Genomic DNA, 21,480 nt, shown 5'->3' on the forward strand with positions numbered 1-21,480 from the left:
GCCAATGCAGTCATCAATGTAGTGGAGGAAGAGGTGGGGAGTGGTGCCGGTGTAATTACGGAAGATCAACTGCTCTACGTAGCCAACAAAGAGACAGGCATAGCTGGGGCCCATATGTGTGCTCATGGCTACCCCTTTGGTCTGGAGGAAGTGGGAAGATTCAAAGGAGAAATTGTTAAGGGTGAGGACCAGTTCGGCCAAACGAATGAGAGTGTCGGTGGAAGGGTACTGTTGGGTATGTCTGGAGAGGAAAAAACGGAGGGCTTGGAGGCCCTGGTCATGGCGGATGGAGGTGTAGAGGGATTGGATATCCATGGTGAAGATGAGGCGTTGGGGCCGGGAAAACGGAAGTCTTGGAGGAGGTGGAGGGCGTGGGTGGTGTCTCGAACGTATGTGGGGAGTTTCTGGACTGGGGGATAGGACAGTGTCGAGGTAGGTAGGGATGAGTTCAGTGGGGCAGGAGCATGCTGAGACAATGGGTTGGCCAGGGTGGTCAGGCTTGTGGATCTTGGGAAGGAGGTAGAACCGGGCAGTGCGGGGTTCCTGGACTATGAGGTTGGAAGCTATGGATGGGAGATCTCCTGAGGTGATGAGGTTCTGTATGGTCTGGGAGATGATGGTTTGGTGATGGCTGCCTGCCCCTAGTGAGGGTACTAAATATGCCTCAGGACCAGTGGAAATAGGCCTTGCCTTTGAATTTTGCATTATACTGGAGCATTAGCAGATTGTGACCCAACGTCATGACACAACCAAGTTTTCCATGTGCTGAACTACTGATTGCATGTCTTCAAGGAGATGCCAAAATGAGAAGACTGGGAAAATTGAGTGACTGCTTGAGTTTTGGTGTCATGTTAACAAAGGATTGAATTGCTAGCTTTTCTGCTTAGCTGATACATACATGTGGATGCCCGAAAAGAAAGGAATGCATACATTGCAAAATAAAAGTCTCATCTCGGGCAAAACCAAAACACAAAATCAATTAAAAATTCAAGAATAACCTCTAAGAATCCCTACAGTGTGGAAGCAGGCCATTTGCTCCATTGAGTCCACACTGACCCTGCAAGCAGCATCCCGCCCAGACCCATCCCAATACCGTGTAACCCTGCACATTTAGAATGGCCAATTTACCTAACTTACACATCTTTGGATTGTGGGAGAAAACGAGAGCACCTGGAAGAAACTTACGGAGACACAGGGAGAATATGCAAACTGCACGCACAGTCAACAGAGGATGGAATTGAAACTAGGTCCCTGGTGCTGTGAGGCAGCAGAGCTAACCACTGAACCAAGATGTTAAGTCCCTTGCTAAATTATTGAAGTCAAAGGATTCTTGGTATAATAGCTTATGTTAAATATTCATAATTTTGAACTGTAGTCACTGTCATAATGTAATTAAGTAAAATCAAAAATTGCTGGAAAACTCTACAGGTCAGACAACATATTTGGAGAGAAAAAGAGATAATGTCTTGGATTTTTATCCTTAAGTTGAGCAGTGAGAGTCAGAAAAACTCCCAGCTCACCCAACCCACTAGAGGAGAATGTGCAAAGACGATTTTCAACATGGGGGCAGAAAGGAAAGTGGGCGAGGGGAACAATTGTGAGCTGGAGGATACGAGTGGACTTCTGTCAAACCAGCCAACTGGCAAAGAGTACCCCCTACCCCTATACCTTTGTTTTAGGATGATATATTGATGTGGATAGAGAATTAGGTAAAAACAATGACTGCAGATGCTGGAAACCAAAGTCTAGATTAGAGTGGTGCTGGAAAAGCACAGCAGTTCAGGCAGCATCTGAGGAGCAGTAAAATCGACGTTCCAGGCAAAAGTCCTTCATCAGGAATAGAGAATTGGATAATAGTTTGGATAGAAAATTGGCAAATTAACAGAAAACAGGGAGTTGGGATGAATGGATCATTTTCAACTTGGCCAACTGTTCCCAGTGGAGTACTAATATGATAAGTCCTGAGCCTCTTAAACAAGATTGTTATAATCCATATCAATGATTTGGCTAAAGCAATTAACTTTATTGTAGCCAAATTTGCTCACAATGCAAGAAGAGGAGGAAAACAAATGGTTTGGAGTTTATTTAAAAATTTGCAAAGGGATATAGACAAGTTAAGTAACGGAGTAAAAAATTGCCAGATAGAGTATAACATGGGAAAATGTGAATTTGCTCCATTTGGCTGGAAGAATAGAAATGCGGAATATTATTTCAATAGGGAGTGACTCCAAACTACTGCCGTACAGAGGGAATCTGGATTTCCTTGCACATGAATTAGATAAGATCAGTATGCAGGTACAGCAAGTAATAAGGAAAGCAAATCATTTTTTTAATGCAAATGGAATGGAGTATAAAAGTAGGGATATTACAATTGTACATGGTAATGATGAGGCTACATTGCAGTCCACATGCATTGGAATATATTCAGCGAAAGTTCACTTGACTAATTCCTGGGATAAGGGATTTATCTAGTGAGGTAAGGTATAGATATGAGCTTATATTTATTACACTTTCGAGGAATAAGAGGTGATCTTGTGGAACACGTAAGATTTCAAGGTAGATGGGGTAGATTCTGTGATAATGCTTTTCTTTTTGGAGGAATCTAGGACTAGTGGGCAGTTTGAAAAAACAAAGTCTCCCATTAAAACAGACATGAGAAGAGATTTCTTTCCTCAGAGTTAGTCTTTGAAAATGTATTCCACAGAGAGCAGTGAAAGCTGGGTCATTAAATATATTCAAAATGGAGTTAGATTTTTGATCAACAAGGAGTTAAGGTTTATGTGGGAGCATCCAAAAAAGTAGAGGTAAGGCCAGTCAAAGTGAATAGTGGAGCTAGTTTGATAGAATAGTAATTTATTGTCACTTGTATTTAGAAAAATACAGTGAAAAGTGTTTAAGTCACAGTATTCTAGTGCCATTTTAATTACAGAAAATATTTTAAAAAAATAATTAAGACAAAGTTCATCATTTGTTCCCTTCACGTCTCATGGGTTTCTGAAGAGGCTCTGGGACACTGCTGCCAAAACCAATCCTAAGGTTGCCATAGCAAGGAGGAACAGCGCCTCTACCGTTGCAGCAGCCCCCTTATTGCTGCCGCAAGGATTCCCAGGCTGGACCCAATGTACTGCCACCACCAAAGCTGCTACACTGATACCACTGCAAGGAGGAATGGACCAGACCCCCCATGTATAGCTGCTGCTGATGCCCCGCCATATCACCGCCACTGAAGAGATTGCATCATTGCCAGGAGGAAGTGTGGAACCACCAAGTCACCAATGCTGACGCCCATCTGCCATGGCCATGAGGAACAGACTGGGTGTACCACGCCACCGCTGCTGCTGCAACAGCCTGTCACTAATGTTTTCATCCACCATAGCCACAGAAAGCAGACAAGATGAAGTTTGTTATGCAACATAAATGAAGAAATAAGAAAAACGATGGCCTGGTGATCGGGAGTGGTTGGACTCCGAAACCTGAACACTCCCTTACCTGCTGCTGATGATAGGTTAAATGCCTACTTCTGCTTTAATTTATGTTTCTGTGTTCTTTGCCATGAATATTCATTCCAGTTTCTTGCTTGAAGGAAAAAGCAGGAGTAAGCTAAAGGTACAATTGAGAAGGGAAATAAACTAATGCAGAATAATAAACAACTATAAATGAATGATTTTCCAAGCTGAAGAGTTACCTTTGTAGCTTGGGTGGTATTGATAACTTCTGAGAGTCCACTGAGTGATGGTGACGTGTAGAAGTATTGGTGACATGACTTTGGATGAATTGTGTGATGGGTATGAGTTTGGATATGTTCATTGTGGAAAGTAGGTGAACTGGATGGTATACTTTTGGATGAGCTGGATGATGATACTAAAATTGGTTGAGACATACAGCATTAGTTTTACTGATGAGAGTTATCTGAACGTGAAAATTGGGAGCATAGTTAGGAAGATGTGAGTTTAATAAACCTGAATTATGAGAGATCTAGACTCAGGTTCTTTGGGTCTTGTTAAATGTTCAGGCAAGATTTCTTAGTAACTGTTAAATTGTGATTAGTAAGTTTGCAGTTGACACAAAAATTGATGGGTGGTAAATAGTGAGGAGGATTGCCTTATTACAAAGAAGCTATAGAAATGCTGGTCAGATGTAGCTGATCAGTGACAAATGGAATGTAATCTGGATAAATGTGAGATGATGGATTTGTGCAGGACTAATAAAGAATGGGAAAACGTGATGAACAGTGGGACCCTGAAAAGAATTAAAGATCAGAGGGTCCTTGATTTGCATGTGCATGTGCATTGGTCCCTTAAGGAATCAGGACAAGTAGATAAAGTGGTTAAGTAGGCATAGGGAATACTTTCCTTTGTTAACCGAAGCTTAGAGTTTAAGAACAGGGAGTTTATATTAGAACTGTATAACACATTGGTTATGCCTAACTAGAGTTTGTGTGAAATTCTGGAATCCACATTACAGGAGGGATTTGATAGAACTGGAGAAGGTGCAGAAGAGATTTACCAGGATGTTGCCTGGGTTGGATAGTTTCTTTTAAGACAGATTGCTCAGATTGGGATTGTTTTCCTTAGAGCAGAGGAGATTGAGTGGGGACGTGATTACGATATATAAAATTAGGAGAGGCATAGATAGCGAATACAGGAAGAAACTTTTCCCCTTGACGGAAGAGTCAATAACTGGGAGTGTAAGTTTAAGGGAAGGTGCAGAAAGTTTAGAAAAGATGTGAAAAAGCTTTTTCACCAAGAGGGTGATGGGAATCTGGAATTCAGATTTCTGTCAGGGTGTTCGAGGCAGAAATCCTCACTGCATTTAAATGATATTTACATAGGCACTTGCAATGCCAAAGCAGTGAAGGCTATGGGCCAAGAACTGGAAAATGGGATTTGAATAGTTAAATGATTGTTTTTGACTGGCGTGGGCACAATGAGCTGAAGAGAATTTTTCTGTGTTTTAGGACTCTGACTAATTTTTTTATATTGTACAAGATAGTAAGGCTATGGAGTAGAAGGCTCTGAGCATTACAGTCTAAACTTTCAGCAGAACACTAACACATGACCATTGAGGTCATAGTGATGTATGGGGTAGGCAATGGCCTTGTGGTATTATCGCTAGACTTATTATCCAGAGATCCAAGTAATGTTCAGGAGATCTAGTTCAAATCCACCATGGCAGATGATGGCATTGGAATTCAATAAAAAATAAATCTGGGATTAATAATCTAAATTATGACCATGAAATCATGATAGATTGACTGAAAAGCCTATATGGTTCACTAAACTCGGTCAGGGAAAGAAATCTGCTTTCCTCGACTGGTCTGGCTACATGGGACTCTTAATTGCCCTCCGAAATGGTCTAGCAAACCATTCAGTTGTACGATTCGCTACAAAGTCTCAAATAAATTAAACCAGATGGATTACTTGGCATCGATCAAGGCACCAGAAAAGGCAATGGCAGAAACAGCCGTGTCAACCCTGCAAAGTTGTCCTTACTAACATCTAGGGGTTAGTGCCAGAATGGAGAGAGCGGTCTCAAAGACTAGTCAAGCAACAGCCTGACATAAGGTACGATTCCGTGAGTTTGACTATAATGTCCCAGACACCACCATCACCATCCCTGGATATGTCCTGTCCCACTGGCCGGACAGACCCAGCAGAGGTGGCAGCACAGTGGTATACAGTCAGGAGGGAGTTGCCCTGGGAGTTCTCAACATTGACTCTGCACCTCAAGTCTCATGGCTTCAGGTTAAAAATGGGCAAGGAAACTTCCTGCTAATTATGGTGCACCTTCCTCCCTCAGTAGCTGAATCGATATTCCTCCATGTTGAACAAGACTTGGAGGAAGCACTGAGGAAGGCAAGGGCACAAAACGTACTCTGGCTGGAGGATCTCAATGTCCTCCACCAAGAGTGGCTCGGCAGCAGTAGTATGGATCTGGCCGATCAGGTCCTAAAAGGACATAGCTGCTAGGCTGGGTCTATAGCGAGTGGTGAGGGAACCAACAAGAGGGAAAAACATACGTGACCAGCCTGCTAGCTGCAGATGCATCTGTTCATAACAGTACTGGTAAGAGTGACCACCGCATAGTGCCACGCAACACATAAGGACTATCACCATGCTAAGTGGGGCAGACCTTCAACAGATCTAGTAGCTCACAACTGAACATCCATGAGGACTGTGGGCTATCAGCTGTGGCAGAATTGTACTCCAGCACAATTTGTAACCACATGATCAACCCTGGTTCAATGGAAAGTGTCAGACAGTATGCCAGACACAGCAATGGAAATACCTGAAGATGAAATTTCAATCTCTTGAAGATGCCAACAAGGACTATTTACATGCTAAACAGCATAAGCAACAAGTGACAGTGGATTATAGGTTTACTCGCTGAGCTAGAAGCTTCATTTTCAGATGTTTCATCACCATAATAGGTAACATCTTCAGTGAACTTCTGGACAAAGCTTCGTCTGGAGACTCACTGAAGATGTTACCTAGTATGGTGATGAAACGTCTGAAAATGAACCTTCCAGATCAGCGAGCAAACCTATATCCAGAATGTCAACCTGAGCTACAAAATCTTCTCAAAACTCTCTAACAAGTGATAGAGCTAAGGAATCCCACAACTAGATCTGATCTCTGGAGTCCTGCCACACCCAGTTATGAATGGTGGTGAGCAATTAAATAATTCACTGGAGGAGAAGGCTCCACAAATGTCGCCATCTTTGCTGTTGGCAGAGCCAGTCACATCAGTGCAAAAAATAAGGCTGAAGCTTTATCCAGAAGAGGTGAATGGATGATCCATCTTGGCCTCCACCAGTAGTCCCCAGCCTTACAGATACTAGTCTTCAGCTAATTTGATTCAGTCCAAGCAATGTCACGAAACAGTTAGAGACACTGGATACTGTAAAGGCTATGGGCCCTGCCAATATCCTGGCAATAGTACTGAAGATTTATGCTCCAGAACTTGCCACTCCCCTAACCAGTACAGTTATAACACTGGCATCTTCCTGACAATGGGGAAAATTGCCCAAATATGTCCTCTATACAAAACTTAGGACAAATCCCAATTGACTAGAAACTTAACTGGACTCACTATATAAAAACAATGGCTATTAGAGCAGGTCAGAGGCTAAGAATACTGCAGCAAGTAAGTCATCTCCTGACTCCCTAAAGCCTATCCACCCTCTACAAGGCACAAGTCAGGAGTGAGATGGAATACTCCCCACAGTGCCTCTAACAATGTAAGCCATGTGGATCTCACAGAATGAGTTCTCTGACTAGGTCTATTACTCTGGTCCAATAGTGAGCCCTGGCTAACAGATACAAACAGGATTGTCAGAGTTTCTGTTCACTCTAAATAAGCCTAAATCAGTGTCAAGGACTCTCCACCTGTTAATGAAGGGTGACTTGGTAACGGGATTCTGGCCTCTATGGGGTTTATTTCAATCTCCTTTTGGTCCCAATACATCTTATTTCATGAGTGAGCAATGAAGTTGTTGTGAAGATTGAACTCTAGCTCCACAAAAACACAAACAAACAAGAATATGTTGCCATTGACCATTAGTAGAAAAGTGATACCAGTCACAGCCACTGAAAGTGTGCTAAATTTCACAGTAAATATTTAGATAATATTTGGGAGATAATTTTTATTTCTATACAATTCACTCCTCTCTGTCCCAGAAGTGCCAACAATGTACAGTTCTGCAGGTATCACTTGCTTACAAGAATATTGCCTACACTTCAACTGTTAAAATTTTAAAAATATTGGTCAAACAAACATGTTGACACGGTGGCACAGTGATTAGCACTGTTGCCTCACAGCGCCAGAGACTTGGGTTCAATTCCCGCCTCAGGCGACTGACTGTGTGGAGTTTGCACGTTCTCCCAGTGTCTGCGTGGGTTTTCTCCGGGTGCTCTGGTTTCCTCCCACACAGATGTGCAGGTCAGGTGAACTGACCATGCTAAATTGCCCGTAGTGTTAGGTAAGGGGTAAATGTAGGGGTATGGGTGGGTTGCGGGTCGGTGTGGACATGTTGGGCCGAAAGGCCTGTTTCCACACTGTAATGTAATGTAATGTAATCTAATCTAATCATAATCTAACCTAATCATGTTGAATATTAGGTGTTAAAAATAGGAAACTAAATTTAAAAAGAAAGATTTGCATGCAAAAAGTTTCTTTAACAAATGCAGAACACCACTTTGCCACAAATATAATAATTTTAGGTATTGACACAGTTGTAGTGTAGGAATTACAATCAATTTGCCTACAGCAATCCCTTACAAAAAGTAATGTGAACATAACTACTAAGCTGTATCTTGTGCAATTATTTAAGGATAAAAATTGGAAAGCATGCTAGATGTAATTTTCTTACTCTTCTTCAAAATAGTGCCATGGGACTTTTGGCATCCACAGAAGAGGTGACCATATTTCCAATATTTAGAACATAGAACAGTACAGGCCCTGTTGTGCTGACTTTATATCCTACTCTAAAATCAAACTACCTCCATACCCTTCAATTTACAATCATATATGTGCCTAAGAGTTGTTTAAATATCCCTAATGTATCTGACTCTACTATCACTGCATTCCATGCACCCACCACTCTGTTTAAAAAAAACCCTGACATCTTCCCCGAACCTTCCACCAATCACATTAAAATTATGCTTCCTTGTGATAACCATTTCTGCCCTGGGAAAAAGTCCCTGACTATTGACTATCTATGCCTCATCATCTGGTCACCTCTCACTCTTCTTCACTGCAAAGAGAAAACCCTGGCTCCCTCAAGCTTTTTTCATAAGACATGCCTTCCAGTTGAGGCAGCATCCTGGTAAATCTCCTGTGCACTCTGTAAAGCTTCTACATCCTTCCTATAATGAGGCAACCAGAACTGAACACAATATTCCAAGTATGGTCTAACCATGGCACTATAGTGCTGCAGTATAACCTCATGTTTCTTAAACTCAATCCCCCTGCTAATGAAAGCCAACACACCCGATTGTGTTTTTTGTAGTAGTAACAAGGAGGATTATGGAGGACCGAGCAGTGGACATGATCTACAAGACTTCAGTAAGGTGTTCAACAAGGTTCTTCATGGTAGACTGCTTAGATCTTACGGAATACAGGGAGAACTAACCAGTTGGTACAGAACTGTCACAAAGGTAGAAGACAGAGGGTGATGGTGAAGGGTTACTTGGCTTTTCCTTCACACCTTTCTTAAATAGTGGCACTATATTCGCTAACCTCCAGTTTTCCAGCACCTCATCTGTGACGATCAATGACACAAATATCTCAGCAAGGAGCCCAGCAATCACTTCCCTAGCTTCCCAGAGTGTTCTAGGGTACACCTGACCAGGTCCTGGGGAATGATCTATTTATGTGTTTCAAGATATTCAGCAACTCCTCCTCTGTAATATGGAGATTTTTTGAAAGTGTCACCATCCAATTCCCCACATTCTATATCTTCCATGTTCTTCTCCACAGTAAACACTGATGCAAAGTACTAGTTTAGTATCTCCCCCATCTCCTGCAGCTCCACATATAGGCTGCCTTTCTGATCTTTGATGTGCCCTATTCTCTCCCTAGTTAACCTTTTGTCCTTAATGAATTTATAAAAGCACTTTGAATTCACCTTAACCCTAATTGCCACAGCTATCTCATGTCCCCTTTTTGTCCTGTTGATTTACCTCTTAAGTATACTCCTACTGTCTTTATACTCTGCTAAGGATTCACTCGATCTCTCCTGTCTATACCGGACATATGCTTCTTTTTTTTCTTAACCAAAACCTCAATTTCTCTAGCTATCCAGCATTCCCAACATCTTTTCTTTCATCTGCCTTTCCTTTCATCCTAATAGGAATATACTGTCTCAGGATTATGAACTTGATTGAGTTTTTTGAAGAAACAACCAGGAGGATTGATGAGGGCAGAGCAGTGGACGTGATCTAAATGGACTTCAGTAAGGCGTTTCACAAAATTCCTCATGGAAGACTGGTTAGCAAGGTTAGATCTTATGGAACACAGGTTGAACTAGCCATTTGGATACAAAACTGACTCAAAATGTAGAAGACAGAGGGTTACTTTTCAGACTGGAGGCCTGTAACCAGTGATGTGCCACAAGGATCGGTGGGAGGATCCACTACTTTTAGTCATTTATATAAATGATTTGGATGTGAACATAGTTAGTAGGTTTGCAGATAACACTAAAATTGGAGGTGTGGTGGACAGCGAAGAGAATGTTACCTCAGAGTATAATTGGATCTTGATCAGATGGGTCAATGTGCCGAGGAGTGGCAGATGGAGTTTAATTTAGATAAATGTGAGGTGCTGCATTTTGGAAAGGATAGGATTTATCCACTTAATGATAGAGTCTTGGAAAATTTTGCTGAGCAAAGCAACCTTGAAGTGCATGTTCATAGTTCCTTGACAGCGGAGTCACGGATGGACAGTTTAGTAACGAAGATGTTTAGTATACTTTCCTTTATTGGTCAGAGCACTGAGTATCAGAGTTAAGAGGTCATGTTATGGCTGTACAGGACATTGGTTAGGCCAGTTTTGGAATATTGTATGCAGTTCCTGTCTCCATCCTATCAGAAAGATGTGAATCTTGGAAGGGTTCAGAAAAAGGTTTACAAGAATGTTGTCAGGGTTGGAGGATTTGAACTCTAGGGAGAGGCTGATTAGACTGGGACTGTTTTCCCTGGAGCGTTGGAGGCTGAGGGATGACCTTATTGAGGTTTATAAAATCATGAGGGGCATGGAAAGGATAAATAGACAAGGTCTTTTCCCTGGTGTGGGTGTGTCCAGAACTAGAGGGCACAGGTTTAGGGGGAAGAGGGGAAAGATATAAAAAGGGAACCAAGGAGCAACTTTTTCACGCAGAGGTATGTGTATGGAATGACCTGCCAGAGGAAGTGGTGGAGGCTGGTACAATTGCAGCATTTAAAAGGCTTCAGGATGGGTATTTGTATAGGGAGGATTAGAGGACCAAATGCTGGCAAATGTGACTAGGTTAGGTTAGGATATCTGGTCAGTATGGGCGAGTTAGACCAAAGGGTCTGTTTCCATGCTGTACATCTCGAAGACTCTGACATCATATACCTTCTTAACAACCTGGGTGGCAACTTGGGTGGCATCTTTGAGGGATCTATGGATGTAGACCCCAAGATCCCTCTGTTCCTCCTCACTGCCAAGAATGCGGACTGCTTTTAACCCTGTATTCTGCATTTAAATTCGACCTTTCAAAATGAGTCACTTCACACTTTTCCAGGTTGAACTCCATCTGCCACTTATCAACCAGTTCTGCATCTTGTCAATGTCCCATTGTAACCCTTAACAGCCGTGCAAACTATCCATCACTCCACCAACCTTCATCTCATTGGCAAACTTACTAACCCATCCTTACATTTTCTCATCCAAATCATTTGTAAAAATCACAAAGAGCAGAGGTCCCAGAATAGATCCCTGCAGAACACCACTGGTCACTGAGCTCCAGACTGAATACTGTCCATTTACTACCATGCTCTGCCTTCTATGGGCCATCAAATTCTATATCCAGACAGCAAAACTTCCCTATATCCCACACTTACTTTCTGAATGAGCCTACCATGGGGAACCTTATCAAACATCTTTCTAAAATCCATGTATTCCACATTCACTGTTCTATCTGTCAATGTGTTTTGTCACATCCTCAAAGAATTCAATAAGGCTTGAGAGGCATGACCTGACCTCAAAGCCACGGTGACTATCTCTAATCAACCTATGGTTTTCCAAGTAATCATAAATCCTGTCTCAGAATCCTGTCCAATATTTTGCTCATCACAAGCATAAGCCAGGCAGCATTCGAGTAGCAGGAGAATTGACATTTCAGTCATAAGCCCTTCATCAGAAAGCCCTTGATGAAGGAAACCTCTTCTACCTCCTCCCTGATTTGTTTTGAACCATCTAAACCCTGGAACATCTAATCATTCCTACCTCTGTAATATCCAAGTATCCATAATGGCCAAAACATCATAGTTCCAAGTATTGATCCATGCTCTAAGTTCATCACCCTTATTCCTGATACTAGTTGTGTTAAAATTGACTCACCTCAACACATCATACTGACTGCAAATTTGCCCTATCAAATGACTATCCCTCTTCACAGACTCACTGCATGCTGGATCTGGCTGTACTCTAGCCACTCCATCCTCTGATCCATAGCTCTGGTTCCCACCCCCCTGCCAACTAGATTAAATCCAAAGAGCTCTAGCAAACCTCTCATCCAGGATATTGGTACCTCTCCAGTTCAGGTGAAACCCATCCTTGTACAGGTCCCACCTTCCCCAGGAGGTATCCCAAATGGTCCACATCCATGTAGGATGTAGCTCTCCATCCCACACCAGCACTGCAGCCACATGTTCAGCTGCACTTGCTGTTTTTTCCTAGCCTCATTAGCCTGTGGCACCAATAGCAATCCTGAGATTATTACTTTGCTCATCCTGCCTTTTAGCTTCCAACCTAACTCATTATATTCTCTTTCAGGTCCTCATCCCTTTTCTTAGCTATGCCATTGTTACCAATGTGTACAATGACTTCTGGTTGCTCCCCCTCCCCCTTAAGAATCCTGTAGACTTGATCCAAGACATCTCTTGACCCTGTCACCTGGGAAGCAACATACCATCTGAGAGTCCCGTTCGCAACACAGAATATTTATTATAAGAGTCAAGAGCAGAAAAGAAGTGCAATTTCCTTCAGATGGTAGATGTATCAATTCACATGAGTCAGAAGACAGTTGGCTGAACAAGGCAATGTCACTAGGATCAATTCCAGGAGCTGGTTGGAGCACCGGAAAAGACTTACTGATTGTATCAGGCTTTCAAATCAAGGCAGCTAGAGAGGAAAGAATATGCTACAAAAATACACTATTTCAAATTACCATTCCTACTTCAGACATCGGTAACTGTATAGTTAGCAGGATCTACACAGATTCATATACTCAATGCAGGAACAAATGCAAAACAACGGACCATTCAGGAAATAGTTTGTTGGAAGACAGATTTGCAATCTGACTCAATTAAAGGACTTTAATGGCCCAGCCAAAGTAAATATATGATATGTTCACCTACAATTTCTGAATTTATTGGATAGTTCATGTAAGAATTATTATCATAGACCGCAGATGATGGTGGAGAAAACCTCCAACTTCTGTGTAATTCTTGTGGATGGCATTGATATACTGCACCAGTGTGAGTGTGTCTCGTTTGACACTGAATTAGGGTCTTGTTGCAAGATTTTTGTGGCTTCAGTAATAGCATCTTTCAGCAATGCTGGTACCAGTGCCATATAGATGATGGACTCCACTAAATCCTCCACTTAGGACATGCTGAGACTCCAAATAGTTAAGGGCGCCAGCCATATTTGGAACAACAGCTTGCTTTCCTGGAGGTTGTTGAAAGCATTGATCTATAACTGAAAGCAGGGTTACCAATGAAGGTTTAACACATTATCCAATCCTGGTGTGACAATGTGCCCTCATCCCCTAAACCAATCCCTGTCCTGGTATCGGAGAGACGTTGCTACAGAATGGCAGATTTCATGGAGGAAATAACAGAAATAATTTCATGGCTGGAAATTTGTGAACTTTGCAGGTGTCCTGTCACTGAAGCCAAACTCTGCCCGGTTCTCCCTGCTCCCCAAGATCCACAAGCCCGATTACCCCAGCTGACCCATTGTCTCCACATGCTCCTGCCCCACCGAACTCACTTCTTCTCACCTTGACACCATTCTTTCCCCTTGGTCCAGGTACTTTCCATCTACATCTAGGAGACCAACCACACCCTCCACTCTTTGGAAGCATCCAGTTCCCTGGTTCCCAGTGCTTCATCTTCACTATGGACGTGCAGTCCTTATACATGTCCATTCTCCACAATGATAGTCTATGGGCATTGGAGAGTTTCTTCCTCTTTAACAGATCCATCCAGTCCCCCTCCACCAATACCTTCCCTGCTTTTCCAAATTACTCTTCACCCTCAATAATTTTTCCTTCAACTCTTCCCATTTCCTCCAAATCCAGGAATTGGCATGGGCACTCACATCGGCCCTAGCTATGCCTACCTCTTTATTGAACAGTCCCTCTTTGGCACATACACAGGTACTGTTCCCCAGATCTTCTACTGCTGCATCAATGACGGAACTGGTGCTGCATCCTGCACTCAGGCTGAACTGGAGCAATTCATCGACTTAGTCAACAACTTCCACCCTGCCCTCAAATTCACTTGGTCTATCTTGGATATCTTCCTTCCCCTCTCCCCACCCCCACCCCCACCTTCTTGACCTCTCAGTTTTCATCTCCTGTGACAGTTCACGGACTGATGTTTACTATTAACCCACAGATCCCATAACTACCTGGACTACACCTTCTCCCATCCATAACATGCAAAAACACCAACCCATTTTCCCCAATTCCTCCATGTCCATCACATCTGTTCTGATGAGGACAAGTTTCACTCCCAAGCATCCTAGATGTCCACCTATTTTAAACAACATGCTTTTCCCCTTCAGTCATCAAGACAGCCCTCCACTGCACCTTCTCTATTCCCCATTCCACTGCTCTAAACAATGCCCCCAAAACATAGAAAAGACAGAGTCCCCTTGTCCTCACTTTCCACCCCATTAGTCTCTGCATCCAACATATCATCCTCAAACACTCGCCAATTCCAACTGGACACTACCACCAAGAACATCTTCCCCTCCCCAATGGTCTGTCTTCTGAAAGGACTATTCTCTTCATCACTCCTTTATTTGTGCCACTCTCTCCACCAACCTGCCTCTCTCCCCCGGTATATTCCCTGGCAACTGTAAAAGATACAAAACCTGGTGGCACACCACCTCCCTTACCTCATCCAGGGCTCCAAACTGTCCTTCCAGGTGAAACAGAGGTTCACCTGCTTTTCCTACAACCTAGTTTGCTGCATCCGGTGCTCCCGAAGTGGTCTTCTCTACATCAGTGAGACCAAACATAAACTAGGGGAATATTTGGCCGAGCATCTCAGCCGGGCCCATAAGGGCCAGCTTGATTTCCCGGTCACCGTCCATTTCAATTCCCCTTCCCACTTCCTCTCCGACATGTCCATCCTCAGTCTCCTCAATCACACCACAAATCAGACCACAGATTGCAGGAACAATACCTACAGCAGCCTACAGCCCAGAGGACTCACCATTGAGTTCTCCAATTTCAAATGACCTTTGACTCATTCCCTGAACCCCTCTCCAGCCCTGCCTCATCCCTTCCATTCTTCCTACTGACCTTTCCTTCCAGCTACCAACTGGATTTACTCCTCCCATCGACCAACCAAGTCGTACCCACCACCTGTATTCACCTATCACTACCTCACCATTCTGACCCTCTCCCCACTCATAACCCCTCCCTCCCTTTATCTACAGCTCCCTCTACCCCCACCTCCATTCCTAAAGAAGGGTTATGCCCAAAGTATTGAGTTCTCCACCTTCAGATGCAGCCTGGCTTGCTGTGTCCTTCCAGCCTCCTGCCTATCTACACTGTAACCAAACATGGCAGGATGCAATATGAGCACACCTCAGTGAATGTTGGGATTTGGGACTGTATTTAGTTGTGATAGCCAGTTAAGTGTCTGTCACTAAGTGTAGCTGCCATATTGATGGGGGCTGCCTGCTTGTCGAGAGCTGCTAGTTCAATCAGATGGCCAGCAGCTAAGCAGCAAATTATGGTCAGTGCTGGAATGTCACGTTATGGGCACCGTTCAGGAGGATCTCATTGAGGGAAGGCAGTGTCATTGCCATGGGAGCAGCAAGCCCTTCCTGAAATGAAGATTTCATTCCACTGGAATGTTGTCAGAGTTTCACTGGATATTCCATTGTGCATGACGGTAAGCTCCTACCATTGGCAGATAGCCAGCAAATGTGGGAAGATACTTAAGTGGCACAACTGCACTCTGAGTGAATGTCAGGTTTGCCATATTCCTACACTGATAAAGTAGCATGACTGCAAAAGCATGCTGGTTCAGTGGTGAGCGCTGCTGCCTCAAAGCACCAGGGACCCAAGTTTGATTCTAGCCTTGGGAGACGGTGTGGAATTTGCACATTTTTCCCATGTCTGCGTGGGTGTCCTCCCAAGTGCACCAGTTCCCATCCACAGTCCAAAGATGTGGAGGTTAGGTGAATTGGGCAAGCTAAATTGCCCATAATGTTTAGGGATGTATAGTTAAGGTACATTAGTCAGAAATGTAGAGTACTAGTGTAGGGAAATGGGTCTGGGTGGGATACTCTTCAGAGGATCGGTGTGGACCTGTTGGGCGAAATGACCTGTTTCTACACTATAGGGATTCCATGATAAACATACCTTCACTTAGGAGCATGTCAGCAATCTGATGGATTCCAATGTGGGTTAACCAGTTGCTCAAAGCTGTAGACGTCCAATTTTCACAGGGTTCCATGCCTTTTATTGATATAGGAAAACCAGCCTAAAACAACAGAAATGCCATAGTGACATTAATCCAATAGAGTTATACAGAACAGAAAGAGACCCTTTAGTCCAAGGTGTCTGTACTCTTTTATCAGTTAATTTATTATAGTTTAAAATTTTCCACATTCATACAAATTGTCCTATATTATTTCATATTTATGATTTTTTAATTACTTCAATCTTTACTGCTTCAGGCATTCAGGATATTCGGAGAGATTCAGGAAACAGCTAATGTAAACTTGCCCCACAAAATATCATTATTGATGACACAAATTACTGAGATCTGTGGCCACAAAGGTATTAGTCAAAGCACGCAGAGCAGCAATCATGGATCTCCTGACCCCTGTCTGAGTGTCCACTGCAGCACTGAAACATTGACTGACATGTGCCTGTACTGCAGTGGAAATTGAGATAATGACAACCAAATGCTGCATCACATTTTCGGTCCTCAAGTGCTGACATGGTTTTGGACTTCACTTCTATACTAGAAAAGAAGCTACGAGAGGAAATATCGAGGCTCCGAGCACACATTTTCACTGCTCCTTGGGTATGGGAGTGATTCTAGAAGACAAGAGCCTTACAGTTGTTGAACCCATGTTCAAATAAAGAAGTGTAAGCCTAACAAAACTAATGGCTTAAAGACGCATGCCAGTCATGCTGAAATTTATGGGGAAAAGATTTGTTGGAATATTCATACAAGCATATGAATTAGGAGCAGGGGTAAATAGTTTGGCCTCTCTAAACTGCTCCATGACTGTTACCTCAAATTGATATTTCTGTCTACCCATAATAAAGTTTGACTCCCTTATTAGCCAAGTATCTACCTATCTCTACGTTTGGAGATGCCAGTGTTCGACTGGGGTATATAAAGTTAAAAATCACACAACACCAGGTTATAGTCCAGCAGGTTTAATTGGAAGCACACTAGTTTTTGGAGCACCCCTCCTTCATCAGGTGATTGTGGATCACAATTAAACCTGCTGGACTATAACCTGATGTTGTGATTTTTAATTTTATCTCTACCTTAGAATTCAGTCCATTATTCTCTCTGGGGAAGAGAATGCCAAAGATTCATGACTCTTTTCTTGATTTGGATAAGGCGTTGGGCAGTCTGCCCACTGTTGGGCTTATTGAGGCTTTCTAATTGGCCACATAAAGGCCTCAGCCCCCTCTGCCAAGCGTTGTTGTTGGACTGGGGTGCACAAGGTTAGAAGTCACAATTATAGTCCAATAGGTTTATTTGAAACCACAAGCTTTCGGAGCACTCCACCTGACGAAGGAGCAGCACTCTGAAAGTTTGTGATTTCATATCAAGCTGTTGGACTATAACCTGGTAACTATGGTCAGAAGTCACATGATAAGATTGTCAGAAAAATCCATCTGGTTCACTAAAATTGAAGATGCTGGAATCCAAACTAGACAAACAGGAGGCTGGAAGAACACAGCAAGCCAGGTAGCATCAGGAGATGGAGAAGCTGACGTTTCAGGTCAAAACCCTTCATCAGGACTGAGTCTCGAAAGGTCCAGTCCTGATGAAGGGTCTTAACCCAAAATGTTGACTTCTGCACCTTTGGATGCTGTCAGGCTTTGTGTTCTTCCAACCTCCTGTTTGTCATCCTCACCTGGTCTGGCCTACATGTGTGACTCCACACCCACAGCAATGTAGGTGACTCTCAATTGCTCTCCGAAATGACCAAGCAAGCCATTCAGTTGTACCAATTGCTAAAAAAACTCAAAAAATGGTGCATGTATGGAATGAACTGCCAGAGGACGTGGTGGAGAATGGTACAATTACAACATTTAAAAGGCATCTGGATGGGTAGAAAAGAAGGAAGAGTTTAGAAAGTTATGGACCAAATACTGGTAAATGGGACTAGATTAATTAAGGATACCTGGTTGGCATGCAGAGATGGACCAAAAGTCCGTTTCCATATTATACATCTCGATGACTCCAAATGAAGCTGGACAGATGGTCTGGTATCAACCTAGGCACCGGGAAAGACAACAACAGAAACAACCCTCCGAAGTCCTCCTGACTAACATCTGGGGGCCAGTGCCAAAATTGGGAGACCTATCTCAGATTAAGCAACACCCTGACAAAAATCACACTCATGGAATCATACCTTACAATCAATGTCCCAGATACCACCGTCACCATAACTGAACTGGACAGACCCAGCAGAGGTGGCAGCACAATGGTTTACAGTCAGGTGCGAGTTGCCCTGGGAGTCCTCAACATTGATTCTGGACCTCATGAAGTCTCACGGCTTCACGTTAACATGGGTAAGGAAACCTCCTGTCGATTACCATGACACGTCCTCCCTCAGCTGATGAATCGGTACTCCACCAATGTAGAAAAAGCACTTAAATGAAGCACTGAGGTGGCACAAAATGTATACTGGTTGGGGGATTCCAATGTCCACAACCAAGAGTAGCTCAGCATCATTACTACTGATCAATCTGGTCAGTTCCTAAAGGATATAGCTGCTAGACTGGATCTGTAGCAGGTAGTGAGGAACTAAAGACAGGGAAAAAAGATATACTTGACTTCAGCCTTACCAATATGTCAGCTGCAGATGACAGTACTGTCCATGACCATATTGGTAAGAGTAACCACCACATAATTCTTGTGGAGACATAGTTCTCTTCACACTGAGAATAACTTTCATCATGTTGTACTAAGAGGGATAGACTTCAACAGATCTAGCAGCTCAAGACTGGGCATCTATAAGGCAATGTGGGCCATCAATAGCAGGAGAATTTTACTCTAGCCCAATCTGTAACGCCATGGCCCGGCATATCCCCCACTCAACCATTTTGTCTCTCTTCCGCCTCAGGATTGCCTGTTTGAATTCTATGATAAGACAATAGAATACACGTCAGAACATAAGTCAAAAAGTGTGGCCCTGGAAAGCCACAGGTCAGGCAGCATTCGAGGAGCAAGGGAGCCAATGGATCAGATATAAGCCCTTCATCAAGAAGGTGGGCTAACCCTAACGCCCACATTCCTGATGAAGGGCTTACACCCAAAACATCATCAACTCCCCTCCTCCTAGGATGCTGCCTGACCTGCTGTGTTTTTTCAACACCATACTCTCTCAGCGGAGCAGGTAAGGGCTGGTTGGCAGTGGCTGCTTGAAGGCTTGGTGACGTTTGTTTAACGGTTTAAATTTGAAAGTTTTTTTTTAAAACTGCGGAGCGGACCTGGAAGCTGGTGTAGCGCAAGCTTACCTGGTTAGGTTTTTTTCCCCCCTATAAAAGCGCGCAGGAGAGGAACCCGAGGCACTACAGGGATAGTGCCTCCCACCCACCCTCCTCCTCCTCTAACCTAATAATAAGACCCGTTGTGGTAAGTAGGTAAGTGCTGCATTTTGCTTGTTCTATTCTTTAGACCTAGTTTTTTTTTAAAAAGATTATTTTTAGAGGGATGGCAGTGAAGGCCTTCCTTTTACAACATGTTTGAGGTGAGGGATGCCATGGTCGTCCCTGCTGATTACATTTACAGGAAGTGCACCCATCTCCAGCTCCTCCAAGACCGTGTTAGGGAACTGGAGCTGGAGTTGGATGAACTTAGGATCATTCGGGAGGCAGAGGGCGTCATAGATTGGAGCTTTAGGGAAGTAGTAACTCCAAAGATTGCAGACAGATGGGTGACAGTGAGGGGCACTGGGGGGGGGGGCGAGAGAGACTCACGTTTGGTATGTTGCCTCCCAGATGCAAGGGTACGTGACGTCTGATCGTGTTTTCCGGGTCCTTAAGGGGGAGGGGGAGCAGCCCAAAGTTGTGGTCCACATTGGTGCTGACGACATAGGTAGGAAGAGGGCTGAGGATGTTAGGCAGGCTTTCAGGGAGCTAGGTTGGAAGCTCAGAGTTAGAACAAACAGAGTTGTCTCTGGTTTGTTACCCGCGCCACGTGGTAGAGAGTCGAGGAATAGGGAGAGAGAACAGTTAAATGCGTAGCTACAGGGATGGTGCAGGAGGGAGGGATTCCAGAATCTGGATAACTGGGGTTCTTTCTGGGGAAGGTGGGACCTCTATAAACAGGATGGTCTACACCTGAACCTGAGGGGCACCAGTATCCTTGAGGGGAGGTTTGCTAGTGCTCTTGGGGGAGGTTTAAACTAACTCTGCAGGGGCATGGGAACCTAGACTGTAGCTTTAGGGTGCAGGACCTGGAGTGTAGGGAGGTTAGGAACATGGCATCAATCTCAAAGGAGGGTGCCTGTAAACAGGAAAGTGGCTTGAAGTGTGTATACTTCAATGCAAGAAGTATACAAAATAAGGTAGGTGAATTTGCAGCGTGGGTTGGTACCTGGGATTTCGACGCTGTGGCTATTACGGAGACATGGATGGAACAGGGACAGGATTGGCTGTTGCAGGTTCCAGGGTTTAAATGTTTTAGTAGGGTCAGAGATGGGGGTAAAAAGAGGGGGAGGTGTGGCATTGCTTGTCAAAGATAGTATTACAGCTGTGGAAAGGACAATGGATGAAGACTCGCCATCTGAGGTAGTTTGGGCTGAGATTAGGAATAGGAAAGGTGAGGTCACCCTGTTAGGAGTTTTCTACAGGCCTCCTGATAGTCCTAGAAACGTAGAAGTAAGGATTGCGAGGATGATTCAGGAGAAGAGTGAAAGTAATAGGGTGGTTGTTATGGGGGACTTTAACTTTCCAGATATTGACTGGGAAAGCTATAGCTCGAGTTCGTTAGATGGGTCGGTGTTTGTCCAATGTGTGCAGGAGGGTTTCCTGACACAATATGTAGACAGGCCAACAAGAGGTGAGGCCATACTGGATTTGGTTCTGGGTAACGAACCAGGCCAGGCGTTAGAATTAGAGGTAGGTGAGCACTTTGGAGACAGTGACCACAATTCGGTGACTTTCACTCTAGTGATGGAGAGGGATAAGTGTGCACCGCAGGGCAAGAGTTATAGCTGGGGGCAAGGAAATTATGATGCGGTGAGACACGACTTAGGATGCGTGGCTTGGGAAAGTAGGCTTCAAGG

General features: G+C 43.7%; 1 protein-coding gene across 8 annotated transcripts in view; it reads right to left on the bottom strand.

Annotated features, from left to right (window-relative positions):
- Nucleotides 1–21,480, bottom strand: part of LOC122550565 (angiomotin-like protein 1) — a 243,538-nt gene that overhangs the window by 214,184 nt on the left and 7,874 nt on the right. For all 8 annotated transcript variants that reach the window (XM_043691485.1, XM_043691488.1, XM_043691487.1 and 5 more), the window contains exon 2: nt 16,355–16,475. In XM_043691485.1, the coding sequence (XP_043547420.1) occupies nt 16,355–16,475 (121 nt within the window). The remainder of the gene's footprint in view (nt 1–16,354; nt 16,476–21,480) is intronic.

This window comes from Chiloscyllium plagiosum, chromosome 6 (genome assembly GCF_004010195.1).
Source record: "Chiloscyllium plagiosum isolate BGI_BamShark_2017 chromosome 6, ASM401019v2, whole genome shotgun sequence".
NCBI classification, from domain to species: Eukaryota; Metazoa; Chordata; class Chondrichthyes; order Orectolobiformes; family Hemiscylliidae; genus Chiloscyllium; species Chiloscyllium plagiosum.